Here is a 16,421-nt window from a genome sequence, read left to right as displayed (position 1 = left end):
AGTATATCATTGTGGAGGGGCATTATTTTTTATTTATTTAGATATTTGTATGCCACTTTTCTCTCCAATGGGAAGGGGATCCAAAGCAGCTTCTAACACTGCTCTCCTTTATATTTTATCCTCACAACAATCCTGAGAGATAGGTTATGCTGAGAAAAAGAGGGACTGGCTCAATCACCTAGTGAGCTTTTGTGACAGTCTAGGAATTCAAATCTGGGTCTCCCTGTAAATAAAAGAAATTAGCCCATCAGAGAATAGTTTTAATCTAGCCATTTATCCTCTGTCATAGTTCTCAACTTACAGAAAGCAATTACTATACGAGAACGGTGAAAGATGTAGTCTCTTTGACTACCAGCACTCTGACAACTCCTTCTGTAGGTATAGACCAGCCTCAAGTACTACAAAATGTAAATTTCCACTTCCTGTTTCACAAATAAGCTTGCATAATAGAAGCAGATATGCCTACATATCCTTGCACTTAATATGTTCTGTGGATTTACTTTTCTTCATCCTTTCTGCATATTGTCTAACCTGTAGTGAATCAATAGGAAGCAGTGGTGCCAGATCAGATTCTTCCCATAAAACGTTACAGGGATCAAGATAACAGCAGATAATAGCAGTAGTATACAACCAATCTGGCTGCTGCTGCTCCTCCATTCAAGGGACCTTGTTCTCTCCCTCCTCTGTTGCAGGAAGATGGCTGCCAACAAGGCCCCATTCATGGAGAAGCAGCAGTTGTTTGATCCTCACGCATGGCTTCATTATTTTAGAATAAGCTGTACTGAGAGGGCACTTATGGGGGGGGGATATATGGCCTGTTACTGGTTATTTAGTGCGGGTGAGTTGGGGAATAATATCGAAAGTTATTTGTCTTTCATGCTTTGCTTTGGGATACCTGGAGGTATTTACCTGGACCTGTTAGAAATGGGTGGACATTGATGCAAAAAAGGGCTTTTCTTACTTTCTTAGTTTCAGTTGATAATTTCTAGTATGCATCCAAGAATGAGCTTGGGCCCTCTTGTGACTGCAATCACAACTTTGTATCAACTCTACAATACAGCAGCCAAACCACGGAATAAGAAACACTTTATACTTTATTTATTTATAAATACTTTATTTCATAATTCTCTGGAAAATAAGAGTGTAAAAGCAAATACAGTACACATACTAAATACAGTTGTAGAAGCCCTCCCCACTGAAATAAGCAAAATTAAGACAGATGGTACATTGTGTTAATCGTTGCCTGGGTTTCCGGAAACAATCTTTGTGAGGGAATGAACGATACATTGCACCAAGCAAATACAATGAGAAATGTTACCAAAAGCCCAACAAAAGATTGCCAAGGTTTCAACTGATTCTGTATGTGCTTTTGATTGCAGCCCAACCTGTAACAAAATTAGTAGGCGAATTCTTTTCCCATCATGTTATCTCGGGGGGGGGGGGGGAGGAATCGCCCTACGGTTTCCATGTATCAGGCTGCCGTTAAAGGCACAAGAATAAGCAGGGGAGCAAACACCTGACACCTTATAGCTGTTGTATCGGTGCTGCTCATTTACTCTCTGACCCCACAATTTCTCCCAGGGTGATACATTAGATATATTCCTGGAAAGCACAGTGAGGCTAATTTCTTTTCAGCAAAGGATTGAAAACTCACCTTCCTTTCTCTCTAAATTGCTTTGTGATCTTATGACTCTCCTGCATGTTCTGGGGGAATTTCCCATTCTGTAGCAGAGCCAGTAGGTGTTTTTTTGCCTTCATGAGAACCTAAAGGCTTTGTTCTATTGCTGGAAATGGTTTTCCTCCAGATCCCATATGATTTCTTCTCCTTGATAATTGGATTTTACTTGGTTATCGCTGTGTCTTTTAAGTGCAATACACCATTGCTGTCATAGGTCTCATCTTAATTTTTATTATATGTTTTTCAACAGAGGTTAAAGTGAACCAGTAGTTCTGTTAACCTTGATTTTTTTAAAAATAGATTTTAGGAGGTGTCATTCTAAAAATCATTTGTGATGTTCTTTCAAATGTGAAGGGTTTGGGTTTTTTTGGGGGGAGCAGCTTTCCATAAGCCTCCTCCCTCTCACCTTGGCTAACATCCAACCCATTCTCCCCACCCTTCAGTCCACTTTGCCTTTTTCTCTTTTTTTCAGTTCCCATCAAGATGGGAAATATTACAGGGCACATGGGTAAGGCTAAACATTTGTCAGGGAGGGGGTGAGCTATCCTTAACTTCTCCCAACCAGTTTGCTGGGATTCCTCTTCCAGCCCAAGCAGAGACGCGAAGTATTTTCTCAACTTTCTGCCGACACAAAGGGCAGTGACTGCTGCTGTAGAGAATTCTTGTGGAGCAGCAGAAGCAAAAGTTCGCATGACAACAAGGAAGCATTACTGTGTTGGCCTTATGGCAGAGGCAGACAGCACATTCTTTGCCAATGCTGTTTTCTTCGTAGCAATTCCTACATGCAGACTCTAGAAAAACAAAAACATCTCATTAAAAGGTGGAGAGCAAGTAACGCGGAAGCACGTCTTACTTTGGCTCCATCTTAGAATGGCAAGAAGTTCCAGGAAGCGGCATCTGCAGTCTGTTTCCTTGTCCTTTGCAATGGAAGCAGGATACGAATGCAGCTGTCAACTCCAGTTTATTGACAAATAATACAGTGGAAGCAAGCAAGGCTGCACAACCACTGGTTCTGCTCCATAATATCAAAGCAACAGTTGTGCACACACAGACACCACATCCCAAAGGCTGCGTTCTAGCTTCAGCCCAAGTAACCTCACAGCTAGTCTCTTCCCTCATACTCCAATGGCTTCAGCTGCTTTTCTGCCTCTTCCCTGAGCTGAAAGTGATGACAGATTAAAACCTGCAGCTAGACTTTCAGCCCCTGAAACCTGATTATAACAGGCTGCATGGGTAGAGGCCAAGTTTTCATGTTGCAAGGACTCTCACTGAGTACAATGTGCACTCTACCCATAAACAATGCTCCCCTTTCCTTTTCCCTGTGGGATGCCTATCAGGAATAGCTGAACATGCCTGAAAGCAGGAGTGGATGGCATGTTTTGCTATCATTGGGACAGTTTCTGAGTATAGCACTTCACTGTTCCCCACAGAAAGGGGAGGGGTTTAAATCTAAAGACAAAGAAAAGGAAGGCAGCTGTTCACTTAGGTGGGAGTAAGATTGGAGTAAGATCGTAGTGTGCTCTGGGATGCAGTTGAGTGGTGACCTAAATTGCTTCTTGAGCAGGGCCCTTTCCAGATACTCACCATTCTGTCCAGCTACATCAAATAGCTTTTGGCTTGATTCATACATGTGTCTCTTTGGCCTTGATGGATCTGCAGAGGAAGAAAGGAAGTTCAGATACCATATCACAGCCAAATAAGGTTTTCTTCTAACTGAACTGGACAAAAGCTCCTAGTCTTAACAGGACTTTTCCAGGCATCGTGAAGCAGCAAATGCAACATCACCCCCTGCCCAAATATCTTTAACAAGGAGATTCAGCCAATTCAAGCTCTCTGGCAAATGTATCAACAAGCCTGCAAATCTGTCCTTGTGTTTTCATGCTTTAGATCAGGGGTAGTCAACCTGTGGTCCTCCAGATGCTCATGGGCAACAATTCCCATGAGCCCCTACCAGCAAACGCTGGCAGGGGCTCATGGGAATTGTAGTCCATGGACATCTGGAGGACCACAGGTTGACTACCCCTGCTTTAGATGTTGAGAAAGTCTTCTGAAAAACATTTTCTGTTTTTTGAATAAATTTATTTTTTGATCTGAAAAGTCTAATAATAAAATGTTATAACCCAACCTTCCCTGAAGACTCAGGGAAGACTCAGGGAAGGTAGCAACAAATGAATAAACAATAAAATAATACAACATAGTTATAATACCATATAATCGTGACACAATATAATCATTAATATTACAATCACAAATTATTTAACATCAAATTCTAAAAGCCATCTCCTCCCTCTAGTGCAAGCTTTCTCAGCCAGGGTTTCATGAAACCCTGGGGTTTCCTGGGTTTCCCAAATGGGTGGGAGTTAATTCATTTTTAATATATTTTAAAAATTTATTAAACATATATGGTCATGTTGACCCACCCTCACAGAATGACCAGTGATGGCCCTATAGGAGGTGGGAGGGGAGGGACCCCAGGTGGGTGTGTAAACAGCTATGCATCCCAGCCATATTCTGCACAATTGCACTACTGCGGTTTCTTGAAACCTAGAAAGTGTTTCAGGCGTTTCTCAACAGAGAACAAGTTGAGAAAGCCTGCTCTAGTGAGAGGGTGGTATATATATATACATTTAACAATCTGAGTTTGCTAGTAATTCAACTGATGTTTTGAGCAGGGGGGACAGAGCTTTGGTATTATTTCCAGGCTGACAGAACAGCTCTATTTTGCAGACCCTGCGGAACTGTCCCAGGTCCTGCAGGAACCTGATCTCTTCAGGTAGCACATTCCATTGGCCTGGGCCAGGACTGAAAAGGCCTTCCCCTTGGTTGAGGCTCGTTTAACCTCTTTGGGGCCAGGATCTTGACCAAGCTCTGCTCAGTAGATCTTAGTCTCCTGGGGGGGGGGGGGGACATAAGGGAATTTTTCTTATACTGCCTCCAGTATGGAGAATAAAGACATCTGAAAGGTCAGCTGAATAATAAAGGTCCCATTTTCTGAGTCTTCTTTCTTTCCAGTATGGGGCCTAGCTGGAATAATCATAACTCATGTTGATGAACATGAGTGTGACAAGCCCAGAGAACAACTTGGCCAGGGAAGGTTGGCTTGCCATACTGGGGAAAAAAGGGAATCGGAACAACAGACTAGGACTCTCATCCGAAACCAGCAGAGATTGGCCAATACAACACAGCAGCTTACCTAGGAGCTGGATAGCTGTAGTTCTTCCATAGATATCTATAACAGCCCAGAGAGGTTTTCTGACTGGGACACCTTCAAGCAATAAGTAAGAGCCAGACTCATAGTTGACGCTGAAGAAAACACTGCCTTTGCTGTTCACCCAGAAGCTGACGACCGTCCCCTCACCTACGTATTCATCCGGTAAGATAGAAGCCCAGCACTTCCCTTGTTTGACCAGATTGGGGCAAGCGTAGGGAGGCAGGTCACTGGAGTCCATCAAGGAGGGATGCTTTGAGGTGAAGCCCAACCTTAAGCCACCGATCCATCTGTCATCTTCCTTTAGGATTTCCACTGTGACCTTCTCATTAACTTTAATTGGCCGGTTGGAGAAGACAATTCCATCATGAAAGGTAGCTGCTCTGGTGGCTATATACTGTGAAACATCTAGAACGATCTGGGATCCTTTGGTATCCGGATGGAAGACCAGTGGGACATATGAAACCTGGGTGACGTCACCTTTAAGAGACAAAAGGATAACCTAAATGAATGGGTAGGATACAGCTTGCATTCTCTGCTTTGCAGTTCTTCCATTGGAATTTCTTCACTCGCCACTACAGAGGTGTTTTTTCATCCATGTAACTGCAGAAGCTATGGTAAAGGCAAAGGTATCCCCTGTGCAAGCACTGAGTCATGTCTGATGCCCTCTAGCGTTTTCTTGGTAGACTCAATACAGGGTGGTTTTGCCATTTCCTTTCCCAGTCATTACCGTTTTACCCCCCAGCAAGCTTGGGTACTCATTTTACCGACCTCGGAAGGATGGAAGGCTGAGTCAACCTTGAGCCGACTGCTGGGATCGAATTCCCAGCCTCATGGTCAGAGCTTCAGACAGTATGTTGGCTGCTTTACCACCGTGCACCACAAGAGGTTCTTGAAGCTATGTTAGGGTGGATTTAATGTTCCTTAATGAACATCTGAAACTTCAGGAGTTTGAATTTTGTCTAGGGGAATTGGCATCCATGCAGTGCTAGTACAAAGCCTGGGTGTCTGTGCATGTGGGTGTGTATGTATATTTTTAGTGACCAATGTTAATACAGAACCTCAAGAAGCATGAGTTTATCATTGTATGTGGCAGGTGATAACACGCACTGTCTTAAGGCTTCAAAAGGAAACTAGTTTGTGTTATTTGCCTGTGTCAGACATCCTTGATAATGTCACAAGGATCAAGCCACCTCAAATAAAATATTATCACAAAATATATATTTTTATATGGTGCACACAACGGCAAAGATTAAAAACACAAGGTCTGAATATCGGACATCAAAACGAGCTTTATATAAGCTATAGTAGTTTCACACAGGAAACTGATGATTTCACATATACAGTTAATGAATATAGCCAATGACCAACAAGATCATACACATTTTGGCACATAGGGCCATCCTCAGTGGTCAGTAATATATAATGTTTCAAAAACACACATTTAGCAGTTAATGTTTAAATCCAGATCATGAGTTGCTTTCTTGAAGTTCAACAAAAGTTCAGCAAACCTTGATAAACACAATATCAATTACAAGAACACAAAAGTGAAACGGACCAACTCGGGAATAAAGAGTTACACAATGGTTAAATGACCGGTTTCTCTTTCTAATTTAACTGCCCTGGGAAATTGCTAGCCGAATCATTTGTTTTGCTGAGAAAGCTTGTGCCCCTCCGTGTTTGTCAACCATTATGTGTGCAGCAATTTATTGCTTTAATACCAATTGTAGCAACTTTCAGATTCTGCACACTGTACAATATTACAATATTACCCATCAGCCATGATAAAGTAGAAGAAAAAAGGTCTCAAGCTGGCGATGACGAAGAGATTTAATGTTCAAAGCAAATTCACAATATTCAAAACAATTTCAAAACGGATTCCCAGGTATATGTCCATTTTCGATTCCTTCATCAGTGAATTCTAAATCTCAATATTGTAATAACTCAATCCTCTAATGTAGGGGTAGTCAAACTGCGGCCCTCCAGATGTCCATGGACTACAATTCCCAGGAGCCCCTGCCAGCGAATGCAGCGAATGCTGGCAGGGGCTCATGGGAATTGTAGTCCATGGACATCTGGAAGGCCGCAGTTTGACTACCCCTGCTCTAATGTATATTGATCGTTGAAAATAATTTAGTCTCTATAATATCTTGGGTGTGTAATTCAATCACAAACTGGTTTCATAAATTCAAATTGGTAGGGGTCTACTAATATTAACTTCACTACATGTAATCCCTCTATTAGCAGTCACTGGGTGGAAAGGATGGTTCAAATAACTAGGTGCAGGGCTGCCCCTATTTCCATAAGAGTTGCTCAATAAATGAGCTAGGACCAGGCTCATTCCGCACACACTGGATAATGCACTTTCAATACGCTTTTACAGCTGAATTTTCCTGTATGGATCAGGAAATCTACTTTTAAAGGGCATTATTCAACATGTACAGAAACTAGTTCCTCTCCATGGAATTTTCACCATTATCTCTCTCTATTAAAAATGTAGCTTTTCAGATATTGGTATTTTGCAATGTGAGAGTCCAAGGCATGAAGACTTACCCTAAGGGTGTGATGTGGGAAAACCAAGACCATAAAGGATTTATAGGTTCATGCCAGTTTATATTTTTTGAGCAAAGTGTAATGGGTGTGCTTGAGTACTTCAGACCCTTGGATCTGCATTTCCTACAGAGGGCTAATTGTTAAAAGAAAGGCATTGTTCAAATTGCAGTTGCACTGGGGATGAATGATATGTGCATGCAATTTATGTGGCAAAGCAGTCTGATCCTAACGGTCAGGATCTCTGTTGGAGCAACATTGGAAATTAACATGGGATCCGTGGGAATAACAAAATTGGACAATTGCTTTCTCTTTCTTTGCTGCTGGTAAACCATATCTAACACTTATCATTGGCTTAATATTAATAAGCTATTACTCCAAAGATTATGTGAGAGCCAATAATCTTGGAAGATTAAGTGACTGATAAGAGTTGCTGGCATGCCACTTTCATCTGAGCAATTGATTTATCATAGCATTCTTTCTTAACAGGATAGGAACTCAGTGGTCCCTTAAAACCTAACACAAATTATTTCAGTGTAAACAGGCATGCCAGCATCATCCCTTGTCTCTGGTTTGGTTTCTAATCTGACCTTTCAAGAATGAGGAACTGGTTGATATCACTCTCCCTTTCGCATTAAAACCATAAAAGACTATGTTGTTCCCTCCATCAGTGAACAGAGTTTCAGTTACTGTTTGGAAATGCATTTGTTGTAAATGCATTTCTTAAGATTTTATCTCTTGGCCGTGCCAGAAAGACGTTTGGCTGGATTGTTCTGCATCAAGTGAAATTTCAGCCCCATATAGCGCCCATTCCAATCACACCAATAATTCAGTGGGCCTATGTACCCGATATGCATGTCAAGGTTAAGATTCCTGTGCAAAAAAGCAAGGGTGATGGTCCCATGTTGATAGTGCCACTGTAGTTCTTAAACACTTTAAATGGGAATCACAACAACTGGTCTTAAAACGAACCGGGATGCTCTCCTCTTGTGTGGCTCATCTCTCCCAATGAGGCCTGCCCAGGCAGGGGTCTCAAGGCATTGTGCCCCATGTGAGTCAGCTCTGTTCACCTGCCATTTTTCCTAACATTCCCACCACGTGGCCCGGGGAGATATCTTTCCTTCCTCTGCTCTACATCAGCTCATGACTTTCAGCAACTGATTTTGACTCAGGCAGTTAATAGCCGTTAAGCGGCTATCTCTCAGCCTAATTGCCTCATAAGGGTTTCACAACAATGCTGATTTTTCTAAAGGAGTATGTACGCCAAAAGGGCTATATCATGTACGGGTCAAAGAATGCAGCCTTTGTCTAGTTCCACATCCCAGGTGTGTTTTATGGAGATGGCCGTTATGATTGCTCAGACCTTTATTGCTATAATATTTGTCAAGAAGGATTCCTGTAAATAGCCTTACCAACCTATTGGGGGGTGCGGTGCGGGCAGAGGACAGGGTCCAAGTTAGGCTCCAAAGAAAACTACCAGATGGTTGGGGTGGCACCCTGCTCCCACCCCCACCAAGAACATGCATAGCCCAAGGTTTTTGATAGCCAAAAAACTTCAGCCGGATACTCCTGGGACTCCGGATGAAAGGAAGGGAGCAGGCCTATGCCATAAAGAGGGGTTCCACAGTGCTGACTTTGGGGATGCCACGGTGACCACTGGCGCCAATTTTTACATCCACCTACTGTTTTTAAAAAGAGGATCAGGCCAGGGGAAGCTTTTGTCCCCCAGGGTGTCTGATAGGCTGCGCAGAATTTTAGAAAGCGGCTTCAGCAGCACAAGGAGCTTACCTTCTTCAGTCATGCAGAGAAGCTGTGTATATGCAAGAAAATATTTTTTCCAACAACACGTTCATTTTAAAGGGCTTCTTCTTAAACAGAGCTTCTGCCTGAAATGTTGACAAGTTTTGCCTCTGCTGGCCTTGCCTCCTGCAGGAGCCATTTTGTGGTGGCGTGTGGCCACCACCCTACGTCTGATTTCCACAGACTCAGATCGGTTGGGGGCCCTGCTGTAAAGGGAATCCGGCTTCTCATGGCCTGTGGCTAAAATGGAGGGGGATTGGGTCGCAGGGTCAGGAGGAACTCATAATGGTCTTTTAAGCTGCCCCTTTCCAACTTGAGCAGGGGGAGGGGTGGGATCCTGGCTATGGAGGATGTTCTTTCTTTGAACCATTCCTCAATGGAATTTTACATATTCTCAGCTTGTTATATACTATTTTCCAGAATCCTTTTATGTTTACCCCACCCTCTTTTCAGCCATTAAATTGTTAGGAAACATAGGGGGGGGGAGGGGGGAGACGAATAAAGCCTTCTTTTGAACTGGAGGTGGTGTCTGTAAAATGACTCACAGATTTTCTTCAGCAGAGCAATGAGGGAATGATGATCACTGTTAGATGCAAAAATCTGAACCGTGCTTTACATCAGAAAACAGAGCTCCGTGCCACAACGCCCTAGCCCAGGGGTAGTCAAATTGTGGCCCTCCAGATGTCCATGGACTACAATTCCCATGAGCCCCTGCCAGCAAACGCTCATGGGAATTGTAATCCATGGACATCTGGAGGGCCGCAGTTTGACTACCCCTGCCCTAGCCCTCTCTCCTTCACATAAGAAAAACTTTGCTGGGTCAGATGGCCCATCTATTTGGGCAAGAAATCTAAAAGGTTCAGCAGCTAAATCATGAAATAAAAGACGACTATTCATTACCCAGTGCACAAAAACGTAAGGTTAAAAACAACTTGCATGGAACGCAAACCGAAGCTCTGAACATATTATACAGCAACAAGTTTAAATTCCAAGAACAATAACAACTGGATATCAATAATGGTTACACATTTATAATAATCCCCCCCCCTCTGGTTGCTTCCCTCTATTTGAGCATCCTTTTCCTCCAGCGGCCAATCCAATATTTCAGGGTGCTCACAAACAGGGTAAACCATTTCTCCCCAATATCTACTATTTAGAGCTATACTGCCTCTGAACATGGAGGTTTCATCCAGCAATTACGATTAATAACTGCTGATAGGCCTTCATTGAACGTCTCGAATCTTTTCAAAAGTCCGATGAACATTATATGTTCGTTGTGCGATGACATCTTTGTCGTGCAATGAACATTACACACACTTCCGTTACACTCCCCAGCAGATGGCTTTGGGGACCCGGCTGCGCCTCTGAAAAGCCCTCCTTGCAGGTATTAAGCATGCAAACACAGTAATCGGAATCCAACCAAACCTTTACCCCCAAAATCCTCACTTTCTTACCAAGCAGGGTGCTAAAGAAGGAGCCCATCTCTTGCCGAGGGGGCTGCTGTCGGTCTGCTCCTTTGACCTGGCAGAGCAGAGCAGCTTTCTTGGAAACCAGGACACGGACCGGTTCTGCGTTCGCTCCAGTGCCGCTTGAGGTTTCCTGCTGCCATAGCGGACAGAAGGAGCCCGGGCTTTTTTTTTTTTTTTTTGCTTCCTGTGCAATCCCGTGAGTTAAATATTAATAATAGTTTATGGGTTGTTGGCTCTTTTGTGTGCGCGCGATGGGGTATTTCCACTTTTGTGTCTCTGTGCGGCCTTTGTAAACGGACCGGCTCCACCCCTAGCAGGATCCAGCCTTGCTTGGGTCGGGATCACATGTTAAGTGATGATAGCAACGGATCTTGGAAACACCAAAGGGGTTTTCCGCCGGCTTCTCTCTCCCCACCCCCTCCCTTGGGGGGTTTCAGTCTGTATTTCGGCTCCCCCTGCAGGTGGGAATTCATCAGTTCCATCCCTTTATATTGTGCCTAGTTTCTCTTGTCCAGGAATAATACTTTTAAACTAGAGACTGGGGTGTTCAAAGCCTAGATTCGGGTCACTGTACCTTCCCAAGGAGTAATGGGAATTGTAGTTTTGAACACAGAATCATAGAATTGGGTCATCTAGTCCAACCCCCTGCAGAATGCAGGAAATTCACAATTACAAAATTCTAGGAGCCCCTGAAATTATAGCTCGTTTCCAGACAAAAGAGATCAATTCCCCTGGAGAAAATGGCTGATTGGGAGGGTGGACTCCATAGTAGTATACTCCCTCGAGGTCTCTCCCTGCTGCAAATCCTATTCACTCCCAGCCCCACCCCCAAAGTCTGCAGGTATTTTCCCAACCCAGAGTTGGCAACTCTACTTTCTTGGTCTTAGATGCCCCTGGAATCAAGCTTTGTTCCAGTTATCATCTCATTGAGATGACATTCTTAATGAAAATTCCTTTGCCAGATCAGAAACCACAATGGGACTAATGTTGACCTGGAACTTTGCCCTGGATCAAATGCACCAAATGAATGCCCAACTCTTTACAAAACAGAAAACAAAAACGCTCTATGATGCATGGAAAATTTTCAGGGAAAGGTGAATTCGTGGGGAGGAGGGATCTGCCAAACAGATGGATCACTTCCTCTGCAGCTGACCTTGCCGTTTGCTGTGGTGAAATAACAAAATGGCAAGCTTCCAACGTCTCACAAATCACATGAATGCACTTGTCTAGGGGAGTCAACCAATTGCAGACATTTTAGCTGGTTCACCAACAGAGTTTTAATGACTTAAATATACACAAATTTGTACGTAAATCAAATCCATTTTAAAATTACGTTTTTAAAAATTAGGCATAATATCCACGAAAGAAAATATTTTGTTGTTTTTTAAAGAATTACTGCCTTGCCTTTTACAAGTCTTGTTGGAATATCAAGTTACTAAATGTGAAGAGAACTGCAACACTGAACTTTAATGCTGAACCAAGGATTTCAAACCAAGATATTTATAGTTGCATATTCCAAGGATGTGCAGATTTTGTTTTGGTTTTTTTTTTAAGTTTTATTATTTATTGTTATATAAAGCATTTACAGAAAGGTAAAAAAGAAAAAAAAGCGACCAGCTAATAGGTAATTATTAATACATATTATAGTATAGTCTGATATTATCTCAAGAAATATATAGTCAGTTCCCATTGCATATTAACCCAAACCTAACAGTTACTGCTGTCTTTCTTAAGAATGTCCAAGTAATTGCTCCACTGTTCGTCATGTGCAGATTTTATTGACCATGGTTTCTGAAACCCTTTCAGTTTCATGGGAGACTGCAGTCAACAAGTCTGTATTGAGGAACTGTGATTTCCACCACCACCTCTCCTTCTAGCCAAGGTTCAGGGACATTCTAGGGTCTCCAACCTCCAGGTGAGACCTAAAGATCAAAAGAAAACCCAAAAGGGGAGAGTGTTGCAAAAGGCCCATAAGATTAGGTGTCTGCAAAATATATACAAATTAAATTAACATTAATTGTGCATAACTAATAAAGTTAAAAAGTTAATAATATAGAGCCCATATGCGCCATACAATGCTAGACTACAAGAATACACCTAACATGTTTTGACCCCAAAGTGGGTCTTCCTCAGAGGTCTAATCCTGAACACACAAGTAATTCAGTAGAAAATGCAGGCAGTGGGAAGACCCACTTTGGGGTCGAAATGTGTTAGGTCTAGCATTGTAGGTCTAGCATTGTATGGTGCAAATTTTTTAATTTCAATTATTAGCCTATGGGCTCTGTCTATGTTTTTAACTTTATTAGTTGTGCACCAGTGGTTCTCAATCTGGTGGTCGGGACCCCTTTGGGGGTTGAACAACCCTTTCACAGGGGTTGTGGCAGGGCAAGCAGCTTGGCCGGGAGGGGGGGCGTCTACACAACAGCCTTGCGGGGAACATTGAGATAGAGCGTTCATCTATCTGGAGCAGCGGAAAAGAGTGAGATCGGAAAAGAGCGAGATTGGCAGGGTGGCAGAAATGAACTGAGAAACCCCAGAAAAAAACCAATTTATATACAATCATGAACAATGGATCTTCATTCCATTGGTCAGTTTCGGTTTAATTTCTGTGAAAGAACACTTGCCTAATTTTATGGTTGGGGGTAACCACAATATGAGGAACTGTATTAAAGGGTTGCGGCATTAGGAAGGTTGAGAACCACTGTTGTACAGAGTAAAGGCTCATTTATTTTGTATATTTATATTTTGTAGACACCTTACCTTTGGGTTCCCGGGGTCGGAAGATCTCTTGGAATGACAACCGATCTCCAAATCAGTGGTCCCCAACCTTTCTGAGGCTGGGGACCAGCAGGGCATCGGGCCGCGCCCGCGCTGGCCACGCCCGCGCATCGGGCCGCCCCCGCCCACGAGCCGCGCCCACGCGATGCGCGGCCCGGCCCTGATTCCCTCTCCCTGCCCTCCCACAGTAAGAAGCTTCCCGGGCCGCAAGCTTGCGGCCTGGGAAGTTTTTTACTGCGGGGGGGGGCGGGGAGAGGGAGCCGCGGCCCGGCACCATGGCCTTTGCGGCCCGGCACCGGGCCGCGGCCCGCAGGTTGGGGACTACTGCTCCAAATGACAGAGATCACTTTCCCTGGTGAAAATTTCTAAGACCAAAGTGGCCAACTCTTGGGCCCCACCGTCCAGGCTGCATGATTCTGTTTAAGGCAAACAGTGTTAATCATTAAGTCTGGTCAGTCCAGTATTTCCTGCTGCAGTCTTACAGGTGACATCAGTAAAATGAAGTTTGAGTCCAGGGGCACCTTTAAGACCAGCAAACCTTTATCCAAGGTGTGAGCTTTTCTGTGTAGAAGTACTCTCCATCAGACAGTGAAACTGAAATCACTAGACTACAAATTGTCAGTAAATTAGTAAACAGCATCATCATGAAAATATCCCATAAATATGCAGCAAAATGAAGATGTTTAGCCGATAGAAGAGCTGAGTTTATTAGGTTATCATAACCTGGTTGCTTTATAAACTCAGCTGGTTATTCTAGCAAGGAAGAAAAGGCTTGTCACAGTCCCCATTGATGGACCTCATCTTCAGGTAACTGCCTAATCCTATTTTGAATCCATCTCTGCCCATGGCCATTATTACATTTACTGACAGTGATGTTCACGATTTAAGTACGTTTTGAGAAAAGGAGTATCTTCTTGAGTCTGTCCTGAATCTATTGAATATCCACTTTTATTGAACGCCCTTGAGTTTTAGTATTATGGGAGAGAAAGACAGGGTTTTCGCTAGCCACTTTCTCTGTCCAATGCATAGTTCCATAAACCTCTATTATGTCTCTTCATACTTGGCCAGTGTCTGGGGAAGATGAATGAAAAAGTGTGCTGGCTTTTGTGTCTACCATGGAAATGAGCTGATTTCACTCCAAGCCACTGGTTCTCAACCTTCCTAATGCCGGAACCCTTTAATACAAGAGTAGTCATTCTGTGGTCCTCCAGATGTTCATGGACTACAATTCCCATGAGCCCCTGCCAGCATGTATAAATTGTATATAAATTGGCAGGTGCCTGCAGGAGGAGTGGCAACAGCTCTGCCCCCCCCCCCCCGCTCTGGCCAAGCTGGTTACCCTGCCACAACCCCTGTGAAAGGGCCATTCGGCCCCCAAAGGAGTCCCGACCCCCAGCATTTAGATATTTATACTATTACTAGGGGCAAAGCCCATTGCATTCAGGAATACAACGGGCGCTAGATTGCATGGGTGTGTGGGTGTGTGGAAGAACTCTGTGGATGGCCTCTACCTCCCCCCAGGCTGCAGGGAATTCACAGACAGGAGCAGTTCTCACGCAGCAGGGATCTGCATCCTCCAAGTATCGAAGGGGAAGGAAGAGGGGGTGGTCAGGGGTGGGGGATGGAAGGTGATTGGCTGGCTGCTGGTCAGACAGGCAAGCCGGTTGGAGGAAGAGGCACTCAGGGGCAGGACAGCTGCCCTGAATGGATGTTAAGCGCTGAGTGGCACATGAGACACGCTCCTCCTCCAAGGCCTTACTAGAAATATTAAGTAGAACAGGACAGATTTTATCCCCAGTGGCTCCCCAGTGACTCACAGTGGCTTACAGCATTATTCACTTATTATCCATTTTATTTTCACAACACTCCTGTGTGATGAGTTATACTGAGTGGCAGAGTGGACATTTGCACCTGAGTTTGCCAGATCCTAGACCAGCACTCCAACCATCACACCATGCTGCCTGAAGAAGCCCGAAAGAGCACACATGAACATTAAAAAGAAAAACAACACCTCCATCTTCCCAAGGGGCTTAATAGGAGACATGGATGTACCAAGGGCAAGGCCCAGAGAGTAGCAACAAAGGGATCTTTTGCATGCAAGCCATGCACTAACAAGAGGCCACACCTCCCCACACTGCAGATTTGGGGCTTTAAAGAGCAGTGCATTGTCAATTATTTTAGTTAATAATTACATTTTTATTTCATCTGGAGATTTTTGCATCAGGCATCAATCTGCACCGTCTTGCTAATCTATTTGATCATATCTTCATTTCCAGGAGTGCTACTGATTTCCCCGGGGCTAGTCATGTGCAAATGCTGTAATCAGTTTCGTTTTGCTAGAAAGAGAAAACATCCAGCCAACTGTTGTTCACAAAACTAAGAGCAGGAGACTCCCAGGGTTCACTCTTCTACAGTACACCACCAGTTTACACTAACAAAGTCCCACTGCCCCCCCTAGCATCCATTGCTTGTAACTACAAAAACTACTATTGCCTTTTTTTTTATGTTTCTTATCTAGTATTTCTTATCTTCGTATTTCTTCAGAACATTCTCAGGGAGGCATGTGCACCATTGGTCAGTCAGTCAGTCAGTCAGTCAGTAACCTTTTATTGGCATAAAATGTATAGGACATATAAAAATAGGGTTTAAAATTTCAACAAAATAATAAAATGGGGTTACATAACCAAACAGATCTTAAAATGATTAAATAAACTATAAAAGATAAAACACAAGGTAGGCAGCATATTATAAAAGCATCTTAGTTCAAACTCTGGCAACTAAAATGGTTATCTCTGGGTCTTTGTCAGAGAGCAGAAATTGCAAGGTCATAGATTTACTTACAGAAGGCTTGTTTCCCAGCAAAGCAACAAAGCTGTCATCCCGACACTGCTCATATAAGGGGCAATCTAACAAAATGTGTGAGACAGAGTCAGGGCAA

At 43.5% G+C, this 16,421-nt stretch overlaps 1 protein-coding gene across 1 annotated transcript; it reads right to left on the bottom strand.

The window, feature by feature from the left end:
• Nucleotides 1–1,093: 1,093 nt before the first annotated feature.
• On the bottom strand, nt 1,094–11,045 carry NEURL3 (neuralized E3 ubiquitin protein ligase 3). Its single transcript, XM_077305565.1, has 4 exons — nt 10,691–11,045; nt 4,872–5,366; nt 3,263–3,331; nt 1,094–2,469 (listed from the first exon to the last, which is right to left on the bottom strand). Exons 1-4 carry the CDS (start codon nt 10,716–10,718, stop codon nt 2,204–2,206), a joined length of 858 nt encoding a protein of 285 aa, XP_077161680.1. The 5' UTR covers nt 10,719–11,045; the 3' UTR covers nt 1,094–2,203.
• Nucleotides 11,046–16,421: the final 5,376 nt, after the last annotated feature.

The sequence above is a fragment of the Paroedura picta genome, chromosome 12 (assembly GCF_049243985.1).
Source record: "Paroedura picta isolate Pp20150507F chromosome 12, Ppicta_v3.0, whole genome shotgun sequence".
Lineage (NCBI taxonomy): Eukaryota > Metazoa > Chordata > Lepidosauria > Squamata > Gekkonidae > Paroedura > Paroedura picta.
This window is presented reverse-complemented; position numbering and strand designations above follow the sequence as displayed.

Coding starts and splice junctions, on each gene's coding strand:
- NEURL3 (XM_077305565.1), bottom strand. CDS start 10,718: ATGGGCTCCTTCTTTAGCACCCTGCTTG. Junction 5,367..10,690: donor CTTCTTTAGCACCCTGCTTG/GTAAGAAAGTGA, acceptor TGTCTCTTAAAG/GTGACGTCACCCAGGTTTCA. Junction 2,470..3,262: donor TGATGTAGCTGGACAGAATG/GTGAGTATCTGG, acceptor TTGTTTTTCTAG/AGTCTGCATGTAGGAATTGC.